The sequence below is a fragment of the Phycodurus eques genome, chromosome 9 (genome assembly GCF_024500275.1).
Source record: "Phycodurus eques isolate BA_2022a chromosome 9, UOR_Pequ_1.1, whole genome shotgun sequence".
In the NCBI taxonomy this organism is placed as follows: domain Eukaryota; kingdom Metazoa; phylum Chordata; class Actinopteri; order Syngnathiformes; family Syngnathidae; genus Phycodurus; species Phycodurus eques.
In genome coordinates, this window is record NC_084533.1 from 25,568,137 (window position 1) to 25,584,132 (window position 15,996).

The following is a 15,996-nucleotide window of genomic DNA, read 5'->3' on the forward strand; positions in this document are numbered from 1 at the left end:
GACTTTTCGATGACACCCGCATCCCAGACATACCGACCGCCTGCCGCGAAGCTAATTTAGCGCAAGCTAACGGTTGGAATAAAGTGTTCCAAAATGTCTCACCCGGTGCCCACCAACAAGCCGTCCAACTCTGAAAACCCTCGCGTTTTCCTCGATGTCGACATCGGCAGCGCAAGAGGTAAGGAGCGGTTAAAAAAAAAATAATTCAACAAAAAATGTCATTTAAAATTGTAAATGTCGTGGTTGGCCGCTAGCCTCGTTAGCTTAGCGTCGCTTGTGCTCATTGAATAAACTAGCTTTCTTTGAATACAAGCAAGGATTTATATTTTATGGGTTTTAGTGGCGAGCACGAATTGCTCCAAGTTGAATATTTCTATATTTCGAGAATTTTAGCAAGGTATGTAATCGTAATATCTTTTACCGATTATTGTATATCAAGTTAGCGTTCCTATTTAATGTTCAGATATAAGAGCACGTATTGTCATGCATACACAATGAGGTCCAATACAAGAGTTGCTTTGAAAATCCTGGCCTTGTGCAATAATTATAATGCTCACGTATGAATAATTAGGGAAGTGTTTCATTTTTCAGAGTAATGAATGAATCAAGTATTCTTGGCGTTGTACAAAAAATAAAAATGAGCTGCACGAGATTGGAAAACGATGACATTGCAATTCCCCCCCCCCCCCCCCCATGTGGTGATAGAATATTGTTCTATAAATAAATATAGGGAAACAAAACAGACGTGAAAATCAGCACACATTTCTTTTCCCCCTCTCTGATTTATTGTTTCAACAGTTTGGAATAGCTTCAGTAGAAAAACACTATTCAGTTGAGTACAGACGTATGCTGAGGTCTACTTATATTATATATAATTTACTCTGTCGTGAGCAGGTTAATTGTCCTGCCAGACTTCAAGTTAAAATCATTTCTTTTCATGCCTAGTTATGCTATATTATGTACTGTGGAGCAATCAGCACATTTCTAACACTAATGATTTGTTTTTCATCAACGTTTTAATATACCATACATTATGTAGTTCAGTGCATTAGTTAACTCGACACACGCTGTGTACAACTCAGGGTTGTCCCTTCAAAGTAGCTGTAGGCCCCGAGGTTTGTAATTATAAGATCGGTGCTTAATTTTCCGTTAGCATGTCTATGGCTTTTCACCTTACTGTTTGTTGGCATGAACATAGCTGATGTCCATTTTTTAAAAATTCTTTGTTATACGTGTCGGTTTTACAGTAAACTACAACTGGGGGTGACAGATTTAAAGCAAGTGTGTTTTTCCTCTCATTTGTTCGCCATCTGTCAAACTGCAACACAAGCCACTCTGGGGAGAAAAAAAAAAAAACCTCCACTAGAAAGACATTTGAAGGCAAGGTACGTTACAGGATTACGATGTGACTATTGCGCACATATACATTGCGGTGACGATGATGCTCAAACGATGTATTGAATGCAAGGGGCAGCGTTCCGCCAATGCAAACCCTAGTTGCATTAATAAATATATTGTTACATTAATACTTTTTAAGAGGGTGTTAAGCCAAGCCTCTCCCCCATGGCTGTGAAAAGACTGATGCACGAATCATGACTCCCTGTAACTGCACCTTATTTAATGATTTATTGAACTAACCTTTTAATGTGATTTTTTATTTTTTTTATTTTTTTTTATAAAGCTGCTGTACGAGAGCTGCAAACAAATGCAATTTTGTTTTATTCTAAGTCTAAACGCGGCAATATTTCAATGCAGCTCTTGCACTGGATCTAAGTGTTACCCAATGAAGTGTTTGGCTCGTCATTTATCAATTTCTGGCCTTATACCAAAAATAATAAAGCTCAGGTATGATTGATTGACACAAGCCGAATGCTAGGGCAGGGTTCCGCCAATGTAAACAACCCTTACATTCATAAATAGATTGTTATATTAATTCCTCAGAGGGTGTTAAGCCTAAACGAAACCGTCTTTCAATGTGGCGCTTTTACGCAAGTGTCTGATATGTCATTTATTTCTTCACTCTTTCCTTAGCCGGCCGAATTGTTCTGGAGCTTTTCGTCGACGTCACTCCCAAGACTGCGGAAAACTTCCGAGCCCTCTGCACGGGAGAGAAAGGCGTGGGGAAATCCACTGGGAAACCTCTGCACTTCAAAGGATGCCCCTTCCACAGAAGTGTGTGGCGTTGGCATATTTAGCGTGACGTTTTCGATTATTGTGTTTTTATTTCTGGGCTTTTCTCCACAGTTATCAAGAAGTTCATGATTCAGGGAGGGGACTTTTCCAACCAGAACGGCACCGGCGGCGAGAGCATCTACGGGGAGAAGTTTGAGGATGAAAACTTCCACTACAAGGTAAAGAAAAAGCGCACCGCGTCACCAGTAAATATTTCAAATGCAAAAGCCTTATTGCACAACAACACAATATATAAGCGGCTTCTTTGAAGCTGTGTGCAAATTGATCATGCGCTTTACTTAAAAAAAATTTTTTTTTTTAGTTATTTTAAGTATGTTTACATATTCGTTCAAAAACGCACCTATTCAGTTTTTGTGCTCTTTCTGAAACATCCTAAGATGCTGGCAAAGCCCTGTCTGATTAGGAAAGTAGTACAGGTTGGTCTCAAGGAAGTACGTTACATGATACATCTTGACTGAGAGATGAGGTTTGTACTATATTATGCTGGGTTATGAGTGGAAATTACGGAGAGACTTCGCTGCACCCAAAGATCCTTATGCAAACGTGCCAAGTTGGGGCAGTGATCCAGCAGACAGAATAAAAACAAACTTGTGTGGATGTTGTTGTCAGCACGACCAAGTGGGCCTGCTGAGCATGGCCAACGCGGGGCCCAACACCAACGGCTCGCAGTTCTTCATCACCACGGTGCCCACGCCGCACCTGGACGGCAAGCACGTGGTCTTCGGACAGGTGCTGAAGGGGATGGGCGTGGTCAAAATGCTGGACGCCGTTGACACCAACGACGACGCTCCCGTGAAGGTAAATAAAACAAAAAACAAAACTGCGCGCCAATTGAGACCGCCTCAAATGCAATGTACAACTTCACACTGAAGAGCACGATGCCCAATTCTGATTTTTTGTTAAATCCGATGTTTTTATATAGTCGTTCATATGGGTAAAAAAAAAAAAAGACAACTTCTAATGTGGACACAATGGTTCCCCGAAGTGAGCGCACAACAAAACGTCACGTTGCTCATGTGCACACCACACGAGGCGCTCTGTCCTGACGCATTTGTGGCAATTTCACGGATTTTGTGAAACATTTTCTTTCAGTTCTAAAGCAGCATCTTTTGGCCACTGTTTTCTGCTCATTCATCCGCCATTGCTTGTCACATGTCTTTTTGTCGAACAATTGTGACTTTTGATGGCATAGGTCGGATGAGCGCGACCTGAGTGTCCAGACAGCACTCGCATCAGATGCACATTTACAGCCACATATGAAAGAGGCCTGCGTCGGATCTGGGGCGGGGGTGGGGGGCGATCAGCATTGTACTGTTAACAATGACGTGAAGGGGCGGGGGGGGGTCAGTTACATGTCACATTGGGCAAAAAATGTTGAATTGACCTACAGTGCGAACATAGCCAAAATATATTTAAAAGCAGCATGTGAGATTTCTCCTTTCAGCCTTGCGTGATTGCCGACTGCGGCGAGCACAAGGACGGCGACAGCTGGGGCGTCGCCCCGAGCGACGTCACGGGAGACGCCCATCACGACTTTCCAGAGGACTCTGATGTTGACTTTAAAGATGTATGTTGACAGACATTTTTTTTTTAACCGTCAAAATACTCATTTAAAATAATAGTGTAGATATTCAATAATGCATTATTAATATTATGAAACAAACATTTAAATGAGCATTTAAATATTTATTTACATAATTACGATGTGCCCTGCGATTGGCTGGCAACCAGTTCAGGGTGTACCCCGCCTTCTGCCCGATGACAGCTGGGATAGGCTCCAGCACGCCCGTGACCCTAGTGAGGATAAGCGGCTCAGAAAATGGATGATTACGATTATTACATTTATATATAAACATATCAATCCAATTTCCATTATATTGCTCATTTTTATGTAAAAACTATACATTTTAAGGATTTCTGCAATTAAACAATGTATTCTATTACATATTTTCGAAAAATATTTAACACTGTAAATTGCTCATTTAAAAGACAACACAACACATTTTTACTTCAAATTGTTTATTTTTTTTTACACAATACCCTAAAGACTGGTGCACAGAGAATGCACACTTAAAATAGTATTAATTTAGCAAATTTATAGCATGCATAAATTTGTCTCAAATTTTTTTCAAAAAAATAATAATCGTAATATCATTAAGTGCAAACCACAATGGCACAACATAGATTGCTCATTTAGTGTTTAAAACAATAAAATTTTGTTTTTGTCTTTTACATAATACTAGATTGTAGTGCACATTTAAATTGCTCTTTTAAAAAGAGTTGTAATGTACTTGTAGCACAAGCATGTGGTACATAGTAACCCAATAAAACAAAATGGTTCACTTTGCTGTTTTAAACGTCCCACAAAATGGATTTCCAAAATGTTTTCCCCCCCAGGTGGACAAAGTTATGTCTGTGGCCGAGGACATTAAGAAGATTGGAAACAACCTTTTTAAGAGTCAAGACTGGAATGGCGCCGTCAACAAATACAGCAAAGCTCTTAGGTTCAACTCTAATTATCCCTTGTATTATGGGTAAAGACAAAATGGTGTCAACTACGCCTCTCTCCACAGGTATTTGGAAGTATGCGGCGAAGTGTTGGAGGACGACGAGGGCGAGGAGTCTGCGGTGCAAAAAAAGCTGGAGCCAGCCGTGCTCAGTTGCTACCTCAACACGGCCGCCTGCAAGCTGAAGCTGCAGCTGTGGCAGGAGACCGTGGACAGCTGCAACGAGGTCCGGTGTTGGCTTTCATCCACAAGATGGCGCTAGTACACCATGAGTGTGCTCACTTGTGCCGTGTTTTGTATTTGTAGGCTCTGGCGCTGGACAAAGGCAACACCAAGGCTCTTTTCCGCAGGGCGCAGGCCTGGCAGGGCCTCAAGGAGTACAACCAAGCTATGGTAACCTTTTCAATATGGTGTTACTTAAGCACCAAAACCAGTCTAAGGTTTGTTGTCACAAATGCTAAAAGCTATGCTAAGTCCTCATTCTTATTTTCAGACTGATCTGAAGTCAGCTCAGGGAATAGCTCCAGAGGACAAAGGTGAGCTTTCTTTCCTTGTTTACAAACCGCTAAATAAACACGTCACCGTCGTAATGATAATTAGGTCTGTGCACCTGTAATGTACCTTATTCAGAGAAGAGTGTTTCATTGTTCTGCCTGTCACTATACATCACTGGCATACATTTGTAGTAAATAAGTATTGCACCAAGTGTAATTCGATTAGTGGTTGGGAAATCGCTGCTGTAATATCATTCATTTTTTACATATTTGGTCTGTGCACCACTAATGCCACCATGTTTAGTTGACATTGAATGGTCCGTGCACCTCTAGCATAGCCTCTTGAAATCACATTTAACGCCCGCTCCAGCAAAGCGGAGACTGTGCAGCGTCACTACTCCCCTCAAGTACTGACACCTTTCCCTTTTCTGGCAGCCATCAGCAACGAGATGAAGCGCGTGCAGCTTCAAGTCCAGCAGGAAAAAGAGCGAGAAAAGAAAATCTACGCCAAAATGTTTGCCTGAATGCACCGTTCGCCCCTCCTCATGTAACAAACCTCGTCCTGGAGTTTTCTACACTGAACGCTGCCGCTGTCTTGTAGCAATGTCCTTGAATGCATCAAAAGGTCCTCAGTGAGTACAGAACAGTCGAGTAGTTTATTCACTGATGTGACATTATGTACAGTACAGCAAAATGTACCTGGAATAATTTATCAAAAACGCTTGCTGTAAGTCCTTATTTAATATTCCTGAAGGCCACTTTATGCAAATGAAATGTTCAAGCGTCACTGTTTTGGACAGCGGTAGTGTCGCATCATGAATTAATAAAGTCCAAGCTCTTTAAACATGATTTGTGTTAATTATTACATATACACTAACAGCCAAACATTTGGACACACTTTTCCATCCTATAGAAAGTGCAAAACTCCAAACCTTTGACTGTATAACAGCAACAGTAGGCACATTTTCACTTAAGCGAGGCACTGAATATTCATTCAGTCATGGTTCAAGTGAACCATATTTTCCTTGATTTGGTGGCCGGGCCGCTGTATTTACATTCCGTTGTAGGCCGGTCCGCCTCCGCCCTCCGGGACCACCCAGTTGATGTTCTGGCTGGGGTCCTTGATGTCACACGTCTTACAGTGTACGCAGTTCTGAGCGTTGATCTGCAGCCGCATGCCGTCGCCCGATTCCACGGGAACGTACTCGTACACGCCTGGGAAAAGACGGGAGTCTTAAGTACCGGATTCACACCATATTTAAAACTCATTCACTGCCGTATTTGACATACTGGATATAGCTGTCAATGGCACTGAATGAGTTTTAATGGTCAGCACCCCGAATGTATACTATCTAATGGTTCATACGCTTATAATGTATTGCATTTATACCATGTTTACACCATATTTGAAGTTCTGTACTCCTTATTAAAACCACATTTCACGGGCCATACCCCTTTAATATAGCACATTTCCATATTTATATGGAAACAACGGTCTGTGCACTTCTAAAGTACCTTATTAATACTGAATTTACCAGACTGTACCTCTAACATACCATATTTAGTATTTACATATTTAATGGTCAGTGCACCTCTAATGTACTGTACTGAGACCACAATTATGAGCCGTGCATCTCTAATGCACCAACCATATTTGACACCATGTTTCATAGTCTGTGCACACAGCATTTTTACCTGCGGGGCAGAAGCGCTGCTCGGGCCCATCATAGATGGCGAGGTTCCTGTCGACGGGCACGCTGTCGTCCATGAGAGTCAGGTGTGCGGGCTGGTCTCCTTCGTGGTTTGTGCCACTGAGCGCCACAGAGGACAGCAGGTCAAAGCTGATCTTTCCGTCAGGCTTGGGATACTCGATGGGTGTGCAGTTTTTGGCCGGCTTCAGCTGGTCGGCGTCACGGCCTGACACAAACCAAAACCGGATAAGGTGGGCTCGTACGATAGCTACGCAAATACTGACGCACCACAGTGCTTGAGCGTCCACGGCTCTTTGCCCCTCAGGATCCAATAGAAGATACCCGTGTAGATCATGCCGCCGTACAGGCCGAAGTAGTTGTGGAAGGACGGACGGATGTTCCTCACAGCATGGAGCTCCTTCCACACCCACGACACCTTCAGGGCTTCGGCGTACTCGGGAATGTGCAGACCTAATGGACCATATTTACAACGCATTGACATGGTTCTACATACCATATTTATATATTTGATTGATTGCACTTTTCTGTGCACCTCTATTGTAAATTTTCCGTCTCATGGTCCAAGCATCTGTAACGTACCATATTTAATGGTTTAATTCATCTCTACCATACCGTATTTTCACCATATTTAATGGCCTTTGCACCTCAAATGAACTGTATTTCATACCTGCCGTCTCCGACTCTCCCCCCTCGGCCACCGCCATCACTCGTGGGAAAATGGCCTCCGCTGCCAGCATACCGCTCTTCATAGCCGTGTGGGTGCCTTTAATTTTTGGCACGTTCATGAAGCCGGGGCTGCAGCCAATAAGAAGGCCGCCTGGGAACGTCACTTTAGGAACAGACTGAACCGGAAGAGAAGAACCACAAAAAATGTTTACCATAATTTCGCATTGTATAATTCGCTACTCCCCCCCCCCAAAAAAAATATATTTTTGTTTATACACACACACACACACACACGTTTTGGGCAAATTCCAGAGCTTGTTCTTTAAGAAACTCAGCTGGAATTCAGCCAAATGATCCCAGACTGGAATCAGGTATCATAGACAGATGGGCAACACTAAATTCCCAAACTTTTTTTGCCAGTGTGGTCAGATCTTGGTGTCAAAGTTTGACATCATCTTGAAATGTGGCCATGTCTTGTCAATGAGTTTCTTTTGCAGCTCAATGCCTACCTGGAAGCCGCCCTCATTCAGGGCGCGGGCGCCGTATGCGATCCTGTGGCCTCCCTCCAGCGTGGGTGTGACGAAAGGGTGATGCTTCCACCGCTGGAACTCCCGGAAGGGGTTCAGGTAAGGGTTGGAGTAGTCCAGACCCACCTTTGCACAACCATGATTACCATTTGCATTTCAAAAATATCATTGGTGTTATAAAAGGCAATGTTTGTCGTTATGGTTCAGGAAAAAAAATAATGAAATTTATAATTAAAAAAAATATAATTCCGGTTTCCTCCCATATCCCAAAAACATGCATTGATAGAAGACTCTAAATTGCCCGTAGGTTTGAATGTGAGTGCAAATGTTTGTTTCTATGTGCCCTGTGATACGCTGGTGACCAGTTCAGGGTGTACCCGGCCTCTCGCCCGAAGATAGTTTGGATAGGCTCCAGCATGCCCGCGACCCGAGTGAGGATTAGCGGTACAGAAAATGGATGGATGGATACTAATGTTCTTGCTTTACAGCAGTGATTCCCAAACACTGAGTGAGCCGTGAGAGATCATCAGGTGTGTCGCTTAACGAATGTGTCACTTAACTGGTCCGAAAAGATCCCTCATTCATTGCGGGAGTTACATTCCAGCACAATAGTTGAAAATACGCAATACAGATTTATGAAAGCACATTCATAAAAACAAATTAATACTTGCATACATCGTAAGGACATTGCAAAAAAAATAATGATAAAATGCCTCAAACATTTATTATAATAATGGAATAAAAAAAGACAAACATTGTTGTCAACATTGAAAATGGTCTAAACACACTATAAACATCCATCCATCCATTTTCTGAGCCACTTCTACTCACTAGGGTCGCGGGCGTGCTGGAGCCTATCCCAGCTATCATTGGGCAGGAGGCGGGGCACACCCTCAACTGGTTGCCAGCCAATCGCAGGGCACACGATGTACAGAACGGTCATACAGCTGGCGTAAAACTTTTAAAATTAACCTTAAAAGCGTATGTGTGGAATTAATTGACAAAGACTAAAACAAAAGGCATTTTTGTTATAAATAGACAAACACGTTTTTATTTTACTTAGTATACCAATTATTATTATTTTTATTTTTTTTAAGTTTGGGTGTTTTTGTTAACTCGCATGACCTTGGCCTCGGCTCAATAAAAGTTGGGAAACACTGCTTTACACAAATTGTAACTCACCACAAAGCCCAGAGCCACCAGAGGCTCTCCTTCGTTGAGATGATACAGGAAGGAACCGCCGTACGTGTTCCGGTTGAGAGGCCAGCCCACCGAATGCTCCACGCGGCCAGGACGCCACTTCTTTTCGTCAATCGTCCACACCTACAAAAATAAATAATAGTTATCGTCATGCGAAGGATGACTTTATTGCCAAGGCGGCGATATGCATGTATACCACTGGTTTGCAAAGGGACATCACTGCAATAAATAATTCAGCACGCATACCTTTTTATCAGCAGTATGAACTTGCACTCCAGTGACTTGATATTGCACAATACCCAAGAACAAGTGTTGATTACATCACTCGTATATATTTATATGCTGTACATCTATAGATAGATTTTCTGGACAGTGACTATCTAGTGTGACCACCATTTCCCTCTTGCGGGGAAACACACTTATTGTGGTTCTGCCCACAATAAAAGGCCAAACTAAAGTATGCAGTTTCACTACATGCAAATAAAAGCTAAAAAAAATATGTAATCATTTTTTTCTTATCAAACTATTTTCACTGCAAAAGGAAAAACTGAGAAACCATATATTAAGATTATTTTTTTTCTCCATCCAATTATTTTTCTGAAATATTAAAAATGACATGAAATGTGTTATCAGCAAATTGTTTTTTATGCAAAAAACATTGAGGGAACAAACAAACTTCTGTGAGTTAAAAAAAATATATATATTTGTTTCTGTTTTCAATCCAAATATTTTCTGACATAATTTTTACAAAAAGACAAATATGGAGGAAACCATTTCATGAAATGTAGTGTGTTTCTTCCCCCCCCCCCCATTTTATCTAAATATTTACTAAAAAAGTTTCATAATAAAGTATTGAAATCTAGAAAGCACTATGGATTGGCCTATTATATGAATGATGTTACACAAATAAAATTGCCCAGAAAAAAGTAAGGTTAATCGTTTTGTCGTTTTCTTGTTCAGGGAAATATTTGCTATGCTTTTCATGTATTTGTGAATGGCAGTCAGTCACATGAATATTTATTATTTAAGATGTGCCAGCGGGAAGGCAACTTAACTGGTCAGTTTCTTATCTTGCACGTATAATTGAACCGCATGACCTCTGAGCTGCTGGGGTGTTAATTACCTCCTTGAGGCCGATGGCGTACGTCTGCGGCTCGCAGTTTTCGCGCAGGTTGAACTTCTTGTATAGCTGCTTGGCGAGATGGCCGTGACATCCCTCTCCAAACAACGTCACCTTCGCGTGGAGCTCCATCCCCCGCTCAAAGTTGTCCTACGCAACACGCAAACACACGCCGAGTGACCACAATTCCATACACAGCCAATAGAAATTGGTGTGCGCTTCTTCGGTACCTTTGGCGAGCCGTCTTTGGCGATGCCGACGTCGTTGGTGGCAATTCCTTTGACGCTCCCGTCTTCGTGGAACAAAACCTTTCGCCGTACAAGAGACAAAAAGTTAGAAAATCTCTCTCTCTCTCTAGGATTAAGGTTTCAAATGAGGTTTGTAAGCCTTTAGACATTTTAAGTTAGTATTTTAAGATTGAATTTCAAGTCCGGGTTATACTTTCAAATAAGGGTTTGGGTTTAAAACCAGTTTTCACTTATCTTGTTTTTAAATCAGCATTTGTGTAAACAAAGTGATTGCAACACTGTAAGACATCATTATTCTACAACTGATGTTTATTTTTTGTTTGAAAAAAATCAAAGCCTGTGTTGGATTTAATTCAAAGCAAAACAATTTTAAAATGGTTGCTGCCTTGACCTCGGAGGCGGCGTAACCAGGATACAACTCCACTCCGAGCTCCTCGGCCTGCTCGCCCAACCAGCGGACAAAGTTGCCCAGACGCACGACGTAGTTGCCATGGTTCCTCATGGGCAGACCTGACCGACACAGGGACATGCGCCAAACCATAAAAATAGACATTTGTGTGTGTATACATATATATGTATATATATATATATATATATATATTTTTTTTTTTTATCCATTGTTTTTGGAACAATTCATACATGCACCAACATGACATTTGCTCATGAAATATACCTGGTAACATGGGAACGGGGATCCTGTGCTTCTCTGTCAAAATGTTGAAGACATCCTCGGTCACTGGTGTGTTGAGAGGAGCCTGAAGCAAAAGAGAGACAGGAAACACATGGATACGTACCTCAAGATCTTGGTTAATAATGTGAAGTTAAAAAAAACAAAATACATTCCAGTTACTATTCTAATTCATACTTTTTTTTTTTATTTTTATTTTTTTTTAAATTCCACTTGAAGGCACGTTTTTTTTTGGGTTTCAACGTAGAATGTCAAGCTATTGTTAGTGTTTTAAAGCAGGGTTTCATCAGGGTGCCAAATTAAGGTTAGTGTTTCAAAGTAGGGGTTTCAAGACAGAGCATCAAACTAGAGTTTCGAACAATCGTTAGGGTTACAAAGTGCAGTTTCAAGCCAGCGTTCCGTCAGATCCTCACCCCTCGTTCCTTCCAGTCGGGGAAGAGTTCGTGCAGCGCGCTGGGCTCCAGGCAGGCCCCCGAGAGCGTGTGCGCCCCCATTTGAGACGCCTTCTCCACCAGGCACACGCGCAGCTCCTTCTCCTGCTCGTTAGCCAGCTGCTTCAGGCGAATGGCGGCCGAAAGACCGGCGGGACCACCGCCGACGATCACCACGTCCGCCTCGTCCGTAAACCTTTCCATTTCCACGCCTGAGGATGACTTACACATCACTAATGGCTTTTTTATACTTACTGCACATATACTGAATGACTGACAGCTCATTACATCAGCTTGGCCACGGGCGTGTTAAATTATGAAACACATGATACAGATTGTGGACTGCGACACTGGGATAAGTTGGGAACAGTTGGTGAATCTCCTGAAACTTCCCAACAATTACAGCTGAATTATTAGCTGCGACACTGAAAAAAAAAGCAATCTTTCGTGCACCCTCCGAGACATAGCACAACAACAGAAGCACTGCGGTGCCTTGAGATATGAGTTGAAATTGTTCATTGACGGCAACACTCAAATCGTCTTTCCCCATGAAATTTGCACGTGACACACCCACGTTGTCACTCAGCCAGTTTTCCTGAGATCACTATTTGCAAACCTTATGCCATTTATCGGCTTTTGCATTCAGTCAACAAGCCGCATAATGTCAAACCTAAACCAGGTCACGTTTTGACCCATGTTAAGCATAAAACAATAGAAAACAATGGATTTTGATGGAAGCGCACCTTTAACTTGTCTGTCTACATGTGTCAATGCACCATTTGTGTTCAAATATCTGTTACTTAAAGAGTGATAACACCACGACACTGATGCTATTCATTAGCCCGTCGATGGCATTTTGCATTGTTTGTTAGTATTAAGCTAAACAGACTTCCTTAAGGCAAGACTATGTGGTTGTTTGTAATTATTTGTTTGATGTTTAGTTTGACAGTACATTTCAACTGTAATTCGCTCCCCTTTCAACACAAATTATGTAGAAGGGGTAGTTTTTATTTATTTTCAGTTATGAAAAAGGATAAAATGATACAAAATATTTTTTTCATTATAAAACAACAATACCAATACAAAATATACATGTGAGGTGCAGATATTTTTTTAATCCGCTTGTGGCCACCCTATCCACCGTAAAAAGAACCCCCCCAAATGGTCACTTACCCTCCCATCTTGGATCTTTGTCCCGGGAGTGGATGGTGTAGTGTGTTGTGATGCGAGGCGTGGAAACCGAGGAGCAGCTCCGTCTGTGTAACGTGGTGTACAGCTGAGGTGAGGCATGCTCTACTTGCGCAGTCTTCAAAGCCCTGATACACCTGTGGGCTACGCGTGGAGGGGGGGGACACACAACAGTCAAAATCACTTCAAGCTGCTTGCCAACTAGACCAGACCAAATGTAGCCATTTTGGGATCAGGGGACATTCTAGCGGTTGTAAAGTCCGCCGACAGCAATGTGTGGAAAACGTGAAAACTGTCCCACGACAACAACAGAGAATATTATCGCGATACTTTGTCAATGATACGCGATTGTGCAGTAAAATATTACTATATCATCAATGTAACACAGGAGATAAAATTAACTGTTGCTTTAAAAAAAAAAAAAAAAAAAAAAAACTTAAAATAGAAGATGTGTAAGCGATTGTAATAATGTAATGACACTGATACCGTACCCTGGGGGTAACGGAAAAAGCTTAGAGGCGGAATATAACTTCAAATGAACAGAATCTGCACAAATATGAAAATATATTGTAATTCATTCTGTGGGATGAGAATGTGGAACGGTTTAGGTGAGGGGCTGAAACAATTTAAAACAAATAAAGAAAAATATAAAATTTCTACATTTACAGGATACAGTGACAGCCGCCAGGTGTTCACAAGAGGGTGCTACTAGCTCTGTATTTTGTTGTTTATTATTATTTGCTACTTTTCCATGTTTTTGTTAGGTTTATTTTCACATGTAAATGAATAATGATGACGTATTTTTATCATGCTGTGCAAAATAGATATAGAAGATAACAGAACATGGACAAATGGTCGGATTTCATAAGTCTGGACTTCTTCACAACTTCTAACAAGTACTGAGTTCATGTAGGTGGCTAGTGTACAAGTATGTTATTACTGAGCATGATTATGACTCTTAATCTAAATTAATAATTTAATACTTGATTTACATGCAATTCTGAAGACTTCACTTGACTTGCAGGTTTTTGTTTTTTTTTGCTTCAGCAACGTGGGATTTTCTACAAACGTGAAGGTTAAGACGATATACTTATGACTTGCACATGTGACTTACTCCCATCTCTAAATAACACAACGACAGCCCACAATCACAAACAAAGCATTTGATAACTTTGCAGGTGTCACATTACAAAACGATAACTTTACATGAGACTACTAATTTCGCGAAAAATAAAAATAAAAATAACCAACACATGTAATTACTTCATTGACCTAATTAATTTCACATAAGAAAACAAGTGTTATGTAAGCAAAGTGGAGGAAAATTACCGACATTCCCATGAACTTTACCCTACATTTTAGCTTGGTGCTAAAATAGACGCTAATGCTAACAAAGACACGAGCATTTTTTGCGAGTTTTACACACAATGAGAAAAATAAAAACAGTAAAGTAAATGTTATTACGTTCAACAGAGCGGTTTATGCGTCTAAAACATGGTTTATACATTAGCAACGAATCAGGTCAAGCTTGCTGCTAGCCAAACGTACCTTTACTCGAGTATCTGGTAGCAGGGAACATCTCGTCACAGCTGCTCGTCACTTTCTGCTAGTTTAGTTCTCCTCTTCGTGGGCACGATAAGCCGAACGCGGCCTACTGTCCCGTAGTGACCTATAATTAGATTATGTAAGAAGGTACCGTCTACACACCGTAAATCTCAAAACGCAAAATTACTGCGCACGCGCAAATCTGATGACATTACTAAACGCATACCGCTCAGGGGAGGCCATTGAAAAGTTCCCTGAAAGGGTGACGGACCAACTACGTCATATCCATTGCCCTTCAAAATAAAATGGATGTACCCCCCCATCCCCATGAAAATACAGGAAGTGTCCAAAATAAAGGCTGAGAGTTTGATTCATTTCATGACCCAGTTAGTACTTCAATTTACTTGTAAATCAACAAAAATTTCCCCATTGAAATTAATAATAAGAAAATGGCATTAATCCATTCCAGGCTCCCAGACAAATTTTTTTTATGTGTTTTTGATAAAAAGGGTCACTGATGGTGTAGTGGTACATTCGCCTGACTTCAGTGCACGTAACATGGATTGTGTTCTCCCTCAGTGACGGTGTGAATGTGAGTGAATGGTTGTCTGACTCGGAATGTGCCCTGCGAGTGACCGGCAACCAGTCCAGGGCATCCAGGGCAACCAGTCCAGGGCCTTTTGCGGTGTAGAGAATGTGAATGGATGGATGTTTTTAATAAAGAAATATAGAACCATATTGTTAAAAAATATTCATTCATTCATCTTCCGTTCCGCTCAACCTCACTCGGGTCGCAGTCGTGCTGCAGCCTATCCCAGCCATCCTCGGGCGTAAAGCGGGTTACACCCTCAACTGGTCGCTAGCCAATCGCAGGGCACATAGAAACAACCAACCATTCGCACTCACATTCACTCCTATGGGCAATTTAGAATCTCCAATGAATGCATGTTTCTGGGATGTGGGAGGAAACCGGAGTGCCCGGAGAAAACCCACGCAGGCACGGGGAGAACATGCAAACTCCACACAGGTGGGGCCGGGATTCGAACCCCGGTCCTCAGAACTGTGAGGCAGATGTGCTAACCAGTCTTCCACCGTGCCGCCCTGTTTAAAAATATATCTATTTTTAAAAATGTTGAGGAATGAACTAGTTTCATAGGACGTCTTTCACACCTACATGAGTGGCAAAAGGTGAAAAATTCTTCGATAGCACCACCGTAAAAAAACTAAACAAAAAAAACCTTATCATTGGACCAAGGCAGAGCGACTGAGAAAACAGACTAAATGACTTGAATGATTTTTTTTTTTTTTTTAGCCTTCTCTTCTTTCTACTCTCTACTACTGTACTAGTTTGAATGTGTGAAATGTCAGTGGAAAAGATGTTGTGTGAGGTGAACTGCTTAGAAGGGAGCTGGAACGGAGGCAACTTGATTAAAAAAATTGACACGGTGGAAATTCAGTCATAGTTAACATGGTCATT

The 15,996-nt window shown here is 41.5% G+C and overlaps 2 protein-coding genes across 2 annotated transcripts; one reads left to right on the top strand and one right to left on the bottom strand.

The window, feature by feature from the left end:
* Positions 1–6,038, top strand: ppid (peptidylprolyl isomerase D). The gene is made up of 10 exons (XM_061685460.1): positions 1–178; positions 2,032–2,172; positions 2,245–2,351; positions 2,803–2,991; positions 3,638–3,760; positions 4,591–4,697; positions 4,767–4,926; positions 5,007–5,093; positions 5,194–5,236; positions 5,630–6,038. The coding sequence occupies exons 1-10, from the start codon at positions 94–96 to the stop codon at positions 5,716–5,718; spliced, it is 1,131 nt and encodes a 376-aa protein (XP_061541444.1). The 5' UTR covers positions 1–93; the 3' UTR covers positions 5,719–6,038.
* Positions 4,225–14,766, bottom strand: etfdh (electron transfer flavoprotein dehydrogenase). The gene is made up of 13 exons (XM_061685459.1): positions 14,523–14,766; positions 12,960–13,118; positions 11,769–11,998; positions 11,341–11,422; positions 11,059–11,177; positions 10,650–10,727; positions 10,423–10,569; positions 9,282–9,422; positions 8,082–8,225; positions 7,574–7,748; positions 7,174–7,356; positions 6,890–7,111; positions 4,225–6,409 (listed from the first exon to the last, which is right to left on the bottom strand). Exons 1-13 carry the CDS (start codon positions 14,551–14,553, stop codon positions 6,246–6,248), a joined length of 1,875 nt encoding a protein of 624 aa, XP_061541443.1. The 5' UTR covers positions 14,554–14,766; the 3' UTR covers positions 4,225–6,245.
* Positions 14,767–15,996: the final 1,230 nt, after the last annotated feature.

What these genes read in the sequence shown, in the direction of transcription:
- etfdh (XM_061685459.1), bottom strand. Translation starts at nt 14,553, where the DNA reads ATGTTCCCTGCTACCAGATACTCGAGTAAAG. An exon ending in CCGACTGGAAGGAACGAGGG is followed by an intron (nt 11,423 to 11,768) that starts GTGAGGATCTGA and finishes CTTTTGCTTCAG; the next exon opens with GCTCCTCTCAACACACCAGT. An exon ending in GGGAGAGTCGGAGACGGCAG is followed by an intron (nt 7,357 to 7,573) that starts GTATGAAATACA and finishes ATGGTCCATTAG; the next exon opens with GTCTGCACATTCCCGAGTAC.
- ppid (XM_061685460.1), top strand. Translation starts at nt 94, where the DNA reads ATGTCTCACCCGGTGCCCACCAACAAGCCGTCCAACTCTGAAAACCCT. An exon ending in ATGAAAACTTCCACTACAAG is followed by an intron (nt 2,352 to 2,802) that starts GTAAAGAAAAAG and finishes TGTTGTTGTCAG; the next exon opens with CACGACCAAGTGGGCCTGCT. An exon ending in CTGATGTTGACTTTAAAGAT is followed by an intron (nt 3,761 to 4,590) that starts GTATGTTGACAG and finishes TTTCCCCCCCAG; the next exon opens with GTGGACAAAGTTATGTCTGT.